General features: G+C 37.3%; 4 protein-coding genes and 1 long non-coding RNA gene across 5 annotated transcripts in view; 1 reads left to right on the plus strand and 4 right to left on the minus strand.

The window, feature by feature from the left end:
* Positions 1-2,687: 2,687 nt before the first annotated feature.
* LOC110227252 lies at positions 2,688-3,128 on the minus strand. The gene is made up of 2 exons (XR_002331027.1): positions 2,983-3,128; positions 2,688-2,858 (listed from the first exon to the last, which is right to left on the minus strand). It is a non-coding gene; the product is annotated as an uncharacterized LOC110227252 (long non-coding RNA).
* Positions 3,129-4,794: 1,666 nt separating this feature from the next.
* On the minus strand, positions 4,795-5,664 carry LOC9310919 (putative F-box/LRR-repeat protein 23). Its single transcript, XM_002874806.2, has 2 exons — positions 5,360-5,664; positions 4,795-5,161 (listed from the first exon to the last, which is right to left on the minus strand). Exons 1-2 carry the CDS (start codon positions 5,662-5,664, stop codon positions 4,795-4,797), a joined length of 672 nt encoding a protein of 223 aa, XP_002874852.1.
* A 287-nt stretch (positions 5,665-5,951) lies between these two features.
* Positions 5,952-7,466, minus strand: LOC9310920 (putative F-box/LRR-repeat protein 23). Its single transcript, XM_021020806.1, has 2 exons — positions 7,063-7,466; positions 5,952-6,677 (listed from the first exon to the last, which is right to left on the minus strand). Exons 1-2 carry the CDS (start codon positions 7,215-7,217, stop codon positions 6,146-6,148), a joined length of 687 nt encoding a protein of 228 aa, XP_020876465.1. The 5' UTR covers positions 7,218-7,466; the 3' UTR covers positions 5,952-6,145.
* A 64-nt stretch (positions 7,467-7,530) lies between these two features.
* LOC9310921 lies at positions 7,531-9,452 on the plus strand. Its single transcript, XM_002872714.2, has 2 exons — positions 7,531-8,153; positions 8,288-9,452. The coding sequence occupies exons 1-2, from the start codon at positions 8,036-8,038 to the stop codon at positions 9,094-9,096; spliced, it is 927 nt and encodes a 308-aa protein (XP_002872760.1). The 5' UTR covers positions 7,531-8,035; the 3' UTR covers positions 9,097-9,452.
* The window catches only part of LOC9308830 (putative hydrolase C777.06c), a 2,228-nt gene continuing 692 nt past the window's right edge, over positions 9,094-10,629 (minus strand). The window contains exons 3-10 of the mRNA XM_021020842.1: positions 10,538-10,629; positions 10,307-10,434; positions 10,042-10,183; positions 9,851-9,956; positions 9,688-9,752; positions 9,573-9,608; positions 9,373-9,482; positions 9,094-9,296 (exon numbers count right to left, since the gene is read on the minus strand). The exon at positions 10,538-10,629 is cut by the window's right edge and continues 10 nt beyond it. Coding sequence (XP_020876501.1) covers positions 9,239-9,296; positions 9,373-9,482; positions 9,573-9,608; positions 9,688-9,752; positions 9,851-9,956; positions 10,042-10,183; positions 10,307-10,434; positions 10,538-10,629 — 737 coding nt within the window. The 3' untranslated portion in view covers positions 9,094-9,238. The remainder of the gene's footprint in view (positions 9,297-9,372; positions 9,483-9,572; positions 9,609-9,687; positions 9,753-9,850; positions 9,957-10,041; positions 10,184-10,306; positions 10,435-10,537) is intronic.

Below are 10,629 nucleotides of genomic sequence, written 5' to 3' on the forward strand. Positions count from 1 at the left end.
TCCCAACCCATCAGGTCCTGGAGATTTATCTCTGCTCATTTGTTGAAGAGCTTTATATAGTTCTTCTTCGGTGATAGGCTTGGTTAGACTTTCATTCATTTCAGTGGTCACTCTAGGCTGAAGGCAGTCCAGAATAGCACTCATATTCTGAGGCCCTTGTGAAGTATATAGATTGGTGAAATATTCCTCAATGATACCATGTAGATCTTCGTCCTTATACCTTAGTTCTCCTGTGTTATCCATAAGAGAAATAATGCGATTAAAGTTTCTTCTCTGTTTTGTTTTCGCATGAAAATAGCGAGTATTTCTATCACCTGCTTGAAGCCATTGGACCCTACTCTTAGTGCGCCAGTATTCTTCTTCATTTATGTATTCTTTAGCAAGGTCAGCTTTAAGATCATGAATAAGAGCATAGTTGATTGGGTCCGCTTCATATGCTTGATGCAATAACCTCTTAAGCTCTTGGATTTTTTTCTGGGAATTGTTGATGTGTGTAGACTTCCATCTTGAGAGGCTGTTTCTAAACTTCTTAATTGCTTCATTAAAATTGGCCGCAGGAATGTCTTGACACTGTGTAAGCCAAACTCTCTGAATTTCATCTTTAACTTCTGATTCAAACCGCCATCGATTATCATACCTGAAGAGTTTGTGCCCTCGCCATTTTTTATCGCTGGTATCCAGGAGAATAGGACGATGATCTGATCCTCCCCATGGTAATAATTGGACATGAGCTTTAGGGAACAGATCTTGCCATTCAGCAGTAGCCACAGCCTTGTCGATCTTTGATTTTACTCTGTGATTACACCTCTGTCCAATCCAAGTGTACTTGCCTCCAAACGTTTTGACTTCATGTAATCCTGAGGAATTGAGCATCTGTCTAAAAATTCTAAAACTTGACTCTGCTCTGCGAGGTCCTCCAGATTTCTCCTCATTACTCTTTATATCATTGAAATCTCCGAGAACAAGTCTAGGCTTACTTTGATATAAACCCAATGCTGCTAGGCTAGTCATATATTTCCACAGCTCCTTTCTCTGCTTTTTCTCCGGATGTCCATAGAGATAGGTGAGACAAAAGGTGTGCGGAGTACCGTCTTCCGATATGTACATATCAGTGTAATAGAGCGTTGGCGTCTCCAAAAAGTCTATTTGAACGCGATCATCCCAAAAAACCGCCATTCCGCCACTAAGCCCATCCGGATTTACAACAAAATTATGGGCGTAGCCAAGATCCTTGCATAAGTTATTCACATAACTATAGCCGTTCTTAGTTTCAAACCTTAGAAACTAGCATCCATCAAATTCCCTTAAGAAAAAAAAAACGAACTAGATAGAGACAGAACCTGTCGGCAATGTACTTGATGAGATCATTAGTACCGTAATACCAAATTTCGATCTCAACCAACCCGCCCTGGCATTGATAAGGGCATGAAGGAGATTAGCTTTCTGTTTGAGCTTGAGACCGGCTTCGAAGTAATCGTGTTGGTCAAGCTCGGACTCAGCGCATGTGCCGTGTCAAAATAAATCTTTTATTGTCTAAATTTAGGCCCGTTATAGCAATTTAGGCCCATTAGTGGCGGAAGATCGAAGGGTCTGAGTGACACAAAATCCATTTCAGTCCTTAGAGGATTCAGCAATGTCATTTGGCTGAACTTATGACAAAGAGACTGAAATGGGTTTTTCTGCGTTTAATCGAAGGGTCTTTACAGACGCGATGCCACGATGTGCACACTTTTTGAGCGTTTTCAAGTATCTCAATGGCGCCAAGACGAAGCAGAATGGATGACGTCAACTTCGACGGAAGCTCCGCCCAGTTTCTCCACTTTTCGTCTTTCATCAGCGACGGCACGGAAGTTGACAACAACGAAGAAGAGGAAGCCATTTTTTTAGGGTAAATAAAATTGTCAAATCTATGATATAAGAAGAAGTGGAAGTTACAAAACAATTCGTGCCAGCCAAGTTAGTTACTCGGATAGCCTATTGGGCTTAGATCCACAATAAACTACTGGGCCTATTCGACAGAAGAAAGTGGTGTTATGCTCCACGTTTCCCTTTGTTAGTTATTTAACGTTCCATTACGAAGTTAGATCCGCTTGTACTCTGATTGTAACCATCATGCACCACTTTCTCAAAATCAAAATCAGGATTCTGATGAGCCAAATGTAGAGTCTATTTCAGATTTCCAGGAGAAGAAAAGAAGCAGAACAGAGAAAGTCAACAAAGATGGTTGACTCTGATGGTGAAATTGGAAGGGAAGCCTCTGAGTGATTCAGAGTATTTGCTTTTACAGACTTTCAAGCTTGTGGATTATAAGTGCCACTGCCATTACGGCCGTGCTATGCACGGACATAGTATTTATTAATTTTTTTAATATTAAAATTTAAATATATTTTGGCATCTAACATTTATTTTGGTGTAATCTAAATATTTTAATAATTGGGGTTTTTAATCAAATTCCTAATGTAAGAGAGTATGTATATTTCATATAAAAAAAAAAATTTCGTCATAAAATTTTAACAAAAATCAAAAAAAAAAAAATAAGCTACTAATCTAATTAATTGGTTGGGGTGAGAATAAAATACACGTGTAAAACAATTGTCAGGTAGAATCTCACTCTCATCTCCCCATCTCTCCTCTTCTCTTCGAAGACCCAGAAAAATTGAGGGTTTTATGTTGAGACCATTGGAAAGTGAAAAGCAATTAAACGTGAATCAAGGTGAGATACTGTGAGCTACAATTACATGCAAAGAAAGGGAGATATTATTCCATAAGGTGAGATCACAGAGAAATAAGAGTAATCAGCGAAGAAGAGACTATATGATTTGATTTGATTCTTCATCACCGATTAAGCTCCGTTAAGCCTAAATATCAAAATTAAAGAGATTTAGTTTTAAGGGAATGCAATCAGATTAAACGGAAACAGAAACAGAGAGAAATACAAAAACCATAGAAATCTAAAAGAAATTGGAGATGGTAAATTGATACCTTTGGGATGAGTAAAAGTCACTGATTTCTGAGAATAATCGATGGATGATGATGACTGATGAGAAGACCATTCTTGAGATTTTATACATACAGTAGTCATGGAGATAATGGAGGTGAAGAAGTGGAAGAGGTGGAGATCGTGGGGATGAAAGAAAATAGGGTTTTGAGAAGAAAAAAAGAAGCTAATAAAAACGAATGGATATTTTATCTGTTATTATAATTCTTTTATTATAATTTATGAATCAGCAAAATCTTGCGTGAAAAACAAAGAGTAAGAAAATTGGACTTAATCTGATGTGTCAATCAGTAAATGCATCAGTTATTGACAAATTGGCTGTTGATTTAGTATAATTAGATGTGACCAAATATATAAGTTACACAATCTAAATATTTTCGTTTTCAATGTATATTTACAGTTTTTGCAAAACAAAATTGTCACTTTCTACTTTAAATTGAAGAGAGAAGTTAATGAACCTTCTTCTGCTATACTACTTGTTTTCATTAACCATGACTAAGGGCCCTGAATGTTTACTAGTTTTTAAGTGGTTTTTGGTTTTTAGATTTTGGTTTTTGGATTTTGGTTTTTAAAGTTTTGGTTTTTGGTTTTTTGTTATCAATATAAAAATTAATTAAAAAATTCAAAAAATCAAAAAAAAAATGATTACGTTGAAAACTAAAATTTTTCCCAAAATCCTCAAAATTGTGGTTTTTAGTTTCTCTTTGAAACTTGGAAAAACCACTCAAAAACTAGTTTTCCTAAATTTTAGGGAATCTAATTTTTTAAAATCTTGAAAGGTGAAAAAATAGATTTTTCCATAAACAAAAATCAAAACCCACTTAAAAACTAGTAACCATTCAAGGCCTAAGACTAGTATACGAGACAAAAACTCTAATATTTAAGCAAGTTAATGAACTTTCTTCTGCTATAGTATACTACTTGTTTTCATTAACCATGACAAAGGATAAGTATGATGGTCTGCAACAAAACAGCAATCAATCAAATGAACCATGTGAGAACACATGTGATGTGACTTCAGAACATATTTTACTCGTAAATTAAAGCATATGTACACACGAACATTTTCCTTCATAACTCTGCATCTAGGAGAGTACTAACTCAGTGTCCAAAATAAAATGCAGCTAAACAGGTTATAAGCAAAAGAATCTGGGATAAACTATTTTTAAGCTGACAAAATTTTGCACTAATTAATCTTCACGAGGACAAATTAAAGCAACAAACATATTTCTTGTCACTCAAGTCAGCGCCAAATAAACGACACTCGGAGACTTCCATCAAAATATCCATAACATTTCTTTCGATAGCTGAAAAGTGAAAACTAATGCTAGTTCCAAGCATGCGCTAAACGTTGCCGAGTTTTTTAATGCAACGTCGAGTTTGTTTATCTGTTTTACCAGTTAGTCTCATTTAACGGCCTAAAAGAACGCTTAGGGTTAACTTATTTTTCCGGAATGCTTAGGGTTAAACTAATTGCAAGTTTACACCTGTGTTCAAAAACATTTGCGACCACAACACTAGTTTTGTTATTAAAAAATAAATCTTGGATCTGTTTCGATTTCAGTAAGACTAACAAAATCTATCATGGTCTATAGAATTTGATTTGATTTTGTTAAACTTTCCATCAGAGATTTAGAAACATCTACTGTATATTGATTGAAACAAACGGACTTAATTAGAAAAGAGGACATGAACGAGTTCTTTACTATATTTACCACTAATATTGTCAAAATTTTTTTTGAAAAAATGGCATCTAATGGCGGTTGATCCTTTGTGATTTCAAATCTTTTATCCTCTTAGAACATCTCTTCTCGAGAGTAACCCTCGTAAAGGTGTTCAAGGTGAGGACAACTGTCAAGAATGGCGTTCAAGCCTGTGTTGGTTAGTCTGTTCCATAAAAGCTCAAGGTGCCGTAGTTGAGGCATGCTTTCTGCAATTGCTATTGCTATTGCAATTCCATCAAATCTGGCAATTATACATACGGTGCGAAGGTTGTAATTTAGCTTCAATGTCTTTAGATTTGGACAAGACTGGCCTACAACTCTCAGAGAATCTCCTGACAAATCGCAGAATGAAACCTCTAGGTCTTCAAGCAATGGAAGTTTCACAACCTCTGTTATTAGATTGCATTTTACAAGTCTAAGGCTTCTCAGATTACTTGAGCTGCAAGTAATTGTGGGAAAAAAAAAAACATATCTAAGACAGAGAAGAAGAACGATAATGATACAAAAGGTCTGTATTTTTTTAATGTCTAAACCTAGAATTAGCATACCACGTTCAAAGATTAATTAAATTTTTATTGAAGAAAAACAAAAATTGGCTTGCTTTTGAATGATAGGGAGAAAGAGAATGAGACAGAACCTATCGGCCATGTAATTGAGGAGAGAATCAGTACCGAAGTACCCAATGTCGATCTCAACCAAACCGCCCTGGCTGCGATCAACTGCGTGGCGACATATGATCTCCATGTCTATCATGCCTCCCAAGTTTTTCGGGTTTCGCATGTCGATTCTCCGCCACATCCAAGGGTCTTTACAGACGCGACGCCACAATCTGCACACTTTCTGAGCGTTTTCAAGTATTTCAATCACGCTCAGCCGGAGCAGAATCGATGACGTCAAGTCCGACGGAAGCTCCGCCCAGTTTCTATATCCTCTGTCTTTCATTGACAAAGACAAAAACGGCGAAGACTCAGAGAAAACGGCAACAAAGAAGAAACCCGAAGTAGTTTAAAGACTTTCGTATCCATCACTAAATTACAGTTGGGTCCTCATTGTGATACATATTTACGAAATCAGTTGGGATTATAAAGTATAAGAAGCCCACTGATGTAATCTCTTGGATTCGTTAACACTTAACACTCATCTGTTAACGAACGTGGTATTTTACTGGCATTATATGTCGAGCTAAAGATATAGGCTCAATATCAATAAGGAGAATGAAGACCTCTAACTTGTTAACTTTGTGACTTTCATTGCAAAGACATGTTAAAATCTGTTCTTCTCAAAAACTTTACAAAGGCAAAGAGGGACACACAAGTCAGCTGAAACAACGGACTTGCCGAAAAGAGAACATAATCGAGTTCATTACCAGTCGCCACTGATATTGTCATTGCATTCTTCAAAATGATCAGACAGCGTATCCTATCTAGTCATAATAAGGATTATATAGGTCAGAATCATCTGAGAAATAGTTGTCTTCTCCTTCTGAAATAATAACGGAAGTGGCATCAAATGGGGAATCAGCAGTTGAGTCCTCAGGGCGTCTCAAATCTCTGAAACTCTCAGAACAGCGCTTCTCGAGATCCCCGACAAGGTAAATGTTGAAGCAGCGGCGTAAATCAAGATGTTCCAAGTGAAGACAGTTGTCCAGAATAGCTTCCAATCCTGAGTTGGTTAGTCCGTTCCCAAAAAGCTCGAGGTAGCGTAATCCGGGCATAGTTTCAGCAATTGCTAGAGCTTCATCATCATATTTAACGTACCGGCTGAAAGAAGGGCGGTTTAGCTTGAATGTCTTCAGTAGTGTGCAAGACTGGCCTATAGCTTTCAAATCCAGTTGTGCATAGCCGTGTGAAATCTCGAGTTCTTCAAGGAATGAGAGCTGCATGACTGCGCTGACAAACCCCTTGCCTGTTAGTGGATAGCACATAGCAAGTCTAAGGCATCTCAGATTACTCGATCTGCAAAAGAAAATTGTGATAAAGTTATCAAATATTAATCAACTCAAAAGCATATATACCACATAACCAAATTCATCTAAATCTCAGAGAACATTGCTTTACCAAAACCACAGCTTCAACAACATGACCTCTAACTTGCAAGGCATCCACACAATCCCAAGGCATTAACCAGACAAGACAAATGCAACAATTGACACAAAAACAAATCCAGTTAATAAAAATCACAAGCTTTGTTAAATTTCGCCCTAATCCTCACAAATCACAATGTAGGAATTCGCCCAATTTGCAATCACTCAGACTACTGAGACCATTTCTTCACCAATCCTTACCAAATCTGAGCTAACCCTAGAAACGTAATCAAAATTCTAAGAATAGTAGAAATAACCTTTCAGCAATGTAGGAGTAGAGAGAATCGTTGCCGAAGTGTACCATGTTGATTTCGACCAAACCGCCTTCGCTGAGATCGACGGCGTGACGACACATCCTATCGTAGTCGTAACCAAATATTCCGTTGTTTCTCATGTCGATTTTGCGCCACATCGATGGGTCTTTGCAGACGCGTCGCCACGATCTGCATACTCTCTGAGCGTTTTTCAGTATCTCAATAGTGCTGAGATGGAGCAGAATCGAAGATGTTAACTCCGGCGGAATCTCCGCCCAGTTTTGGGATTCTCCTTCTTTCAACGGCGGAGGAGGAAGCCATTTCTGTGAGAAACGGCAAATTGTTGGAATCAGTGGAAATTTACAATCTTGTCCTCATCGCACTAAATATTTACGAATACAATTTGTGCCAAGTATAATAAGCCCAATAATCGAATACAACATTGGGCCTAGGCTCATACAAGACATTAAATTTCCAGGCTCACTACCATAACGGATTGAGTCACAAGTTGTTAATAATTTTATGTAGGGATCAGCTGTTATAGTTTAGTTTGTGTAGAATTTGACATGATGTATATATAGTTCATATTATCATATAGGTTTTTTTTTTTTTTTTTCTTTTTGGTAAAAAACATGTGCATGTTTTTTTTCTTGTTCTGGCAACACACATTTTACTTGGTTAAGATTCATTGTTAATTCTTTTAAATAGAAGAAAAAAAAATTAGAGCGTGAAATGAGGTAAGACAGACAAATTTAGTTGAAAAAATTAAAAGCCTAGCCAAAAAGTGTCGAACGAAATGATTCTCCACTAATTACGCCTCCAAAAACATGGAAGTTTCAAAAGTACAACAACCATAATCTGTTATTGTCCACTCACCAAAAAAAAAAAATTGGCTTAATTTCTTCCGACATCTTCCTTTGTTCATCATTTTTGGTCTAATTGATTCTCTCCCGAAGGCGATTTTGAACCGGGTAAAATGAGCCGTCTCCGAGCATTTTCTGCGCCGGATTTAGTTCCTTCTGATTCTGGATCTATTACATCATCACCAACAAGAACCATAGAGCACCAATCTCATGAAGATTCTGGTTTAGAAGGTAAATCAATCACATTCACCTACTGTAATAAAGACATGATTTCTAGAGTTTTTCCTTTTCCGTTTTGTGCAAGAAAACAATCTTGTGACTTGCGTCGCAAGAAATTGTTAAACGTGTTCTTGCTTCTGTTTAAGGAATCACTACGAACGTGAAGCTACTGCTGAAACTCGTTCAAGATCACAACGAAGCAACCTCGAGGCACCACGATGATTGGAAGGTCCAGAGAGTCAACACGATGATGACGATTCTCGATGATCTAAAGACACGAATCCAGAAAGCTCAACAACAATCATCATCTGGGAAAAAAGAGCTTAGACGATGCTTCACAGATCTGAAACCGGGTCATGATCTAACCAAGAGTCCAACAAAGCCGCCACAGAACGATCCTGAAGATATTCAGAAACTGAGAAAAGAGTTAAGCGCGAGTATGGCTGCAAGAAAGAGTCTTCAAATGATGTGTTCGAGTTTAGGGAAGGAGAAAGAGATTATGGCTTTGGAGCTTTCGAGGAAAGCTCACGAATTGAACGAAATGGAGGAGCTTATAAGTGATTTTAGGGCTCAAAATGAGAAATTACTTAAGAAAGTGCAGAATTGCGCGGCAGAGCATAATAAGGAGAAGAAAGGAGATGTTGATTGTCCAGAGGACAACAATGTGCCTCTACAGGGAAGAAACAAAGAGTTATCTGAACAGCTTCTCAAGTCTATTGACGGATACCGATCTTTGAAAAGGAAATACAAAGATGTTCAAGAAGAAAATGGATCAATGAGACGAGCGCTTAGAGATTATGCAGAAGGAGTGAATGTTGGGACTCAGAGACTAACCAAGTTGCATGAAAAGATCACAAGAAAAGATGAAGTGAATATTGAGAATGAGATTTCAGATTTAGAGAAGTTGTTTCAAGGGCTTGGTTTAAAGATTTCGAATCATTCCCAAAAGAAGTAAAAGAAACAGAGATTTTCATTTATGTATCAAAACATAGATTCTAATCATGTAATTTTGGAATTTTTTCACTTGAATTCTTGCTAGGTAACAAGAATTCTGAGATTTGTCTCTCCTTTTCTTAAATTTGGATTTAGCAATTTGCTCATAGGTCTATTGGAAGCCGTAATCCGTCGTGAGCAAGCTGTACATGGATTCCTTCCCTAGAAATCAACACAGTATACTAGCATTCAGCGATGTTGATTTATAGAAATGTTATAACATTGTGTCATTGCATACCTTAGAGACCATTCCACTAGTATCTCATTGTATTCATGGTGATCAAAGTCGTGTGTCATGCCCGTTAAAAGCGCTCTCTTTGGGCAGAGCCTCTTTATGATTTCAAGAGCCTAAAGAACAAAGAATATTGAAACTTATCTTCAAAAAGGGTCAGAATAGTTAAACATTCTTACAAAAATGAAAAAAACATTGAAACAAACCTCAGGAAAACAGATGTGTGTGGGATGTAGTCCTCTCTATTATCAAAGAGATGGTCAGCAAGAAAAAATTTCAAGATCGAAAAGCGGTAAACAGAAGTTACAAAATGATATTAACCTTCCGCGGTATATTTGTATCCAGGATAAGAAGATCCAACTGTCCAGCCCCGGCTTTGGAAATAGCTGCACAGTCAAAGATTCAGAAGAAGATCAATCTATCTCTTTAGTAGAAGTGAAATACAGAGTTATAATGATTAAGGCGAACCATAATGAGCTCTTACCATACTCGGTACTCGGTGGAATGCGTGAAACATCAGATATATAAGCCACTTTACTTTTACCGCCAAAGAGGAAACCTAAAGCAATGTAGTCCTCTCCATGCATCACCTAAAACATAACATTGTTGAGTCTATAAGGTCACATGGAAGAATCAGATTGTTTTGATTTACTCGAAAGTCAAAAGAAGTTTAACTGGAAGAGGCGTGAAAGATAAGCCCGAGGCAGTGAATGGTTTGTCACAATTCTCTTCAATGATAGTCCAGTCAAGCAGCGAAACCCGTCTAGGTACTTCTTTAACCTTCTTTTCAACCAAATAAGGAAACCTTGTAGCAATACTGCATGAAAATGCACAATTTTGCTGCCTTAAAAGTCTCATTGGAGAAATACTAATTGAAAATCTTTGAGCCACAGTTGAGATAGAGAACACTCATCGAAGATGGATAAACTGAAAGGTGTACCTTTCCATTGAAAATTGAGATAGAAACACAGGAAGTGGATAGGTGTCCATAGTTGCACCACGAGGTTGAAGAGATCGAATATCATCTAAGCCATGAACCGCGTCAGCGTGCTCATGAGTTAGAATGATCTACACAAATCATACCACCACTAATCAATAAAAGTTAGATTTAATTTCAGACAAAAAAAATAGATGCAAGAAATCAAGAAGATAAGCATATAAAGGGCTTAACGGAATCGACTCGAGGAATCTTATAAAAGGTAAACCAACGAAGGACTTGCTCTCTAAAACTCTTGCCAACATCAATAAGTATGTAATTATGTC

This window comes from Arabidopsis lyrata (assembly GCF_000004255.2).
Source record: "Arabidopsis lyrata subsp. lyrata unplaced genomic scaffold ARALYscaffold_6, whole genome shotgun sequence".
NCBI lineage: Eukaryota > Viridiplantae > Streptophyta > Magnoliopsida > Brassicales > Brassicaceae > Arabidopsis > Arabidopsis lyrata.

Excerpts from the sequence above, each read along its gene's own strand:
- LOC9310919 (XM_002874806.2), bottom strand. The coding sequence starts at position 5,664 with ATGAAAGACAGAGGATATAGAAACTGGGCGGAGCTTCCGTCGGACTTG. Across the intron at positions 5,162-5,359 it reads CTCAATTACATGGCCGATAG|CTCAAGTAATCTGAGAAGCC; the intron begins GTTCTGTCTCAT and ends AATTACTTGCAG.
- LOC9310920 (XM_021020806.1), bottom strand. The coding sequence starts at position 7,217 with ATGTGGCGCAAAATCGACATGAGAAACAACGGAATATTTGGTTACGAC. Across the intron at positions 6,678-7,062 it reads TACTCCTACATTGCTGAAAG|ATCGAGTAATCTGAGATGCC; the intron begins GTTATTTCTACT and ends TTTCTTTTGCAG.
- LOC9310921 (XM_002872714.2), top strand. The coding sequence starts at position 8,036 with ATGAGCCGTCTCCGAGCATTTTCTGCGCCGGATTTAGTTCCTTCTGAT. Across the intron at positions 8,154-8,287 it reads TGAAGATTCTGGTTTAGAAG|GAATCACTACGAACGTGAAG; the intron begins GTAAATCAATCA and ends CTTCTGTTTAAG.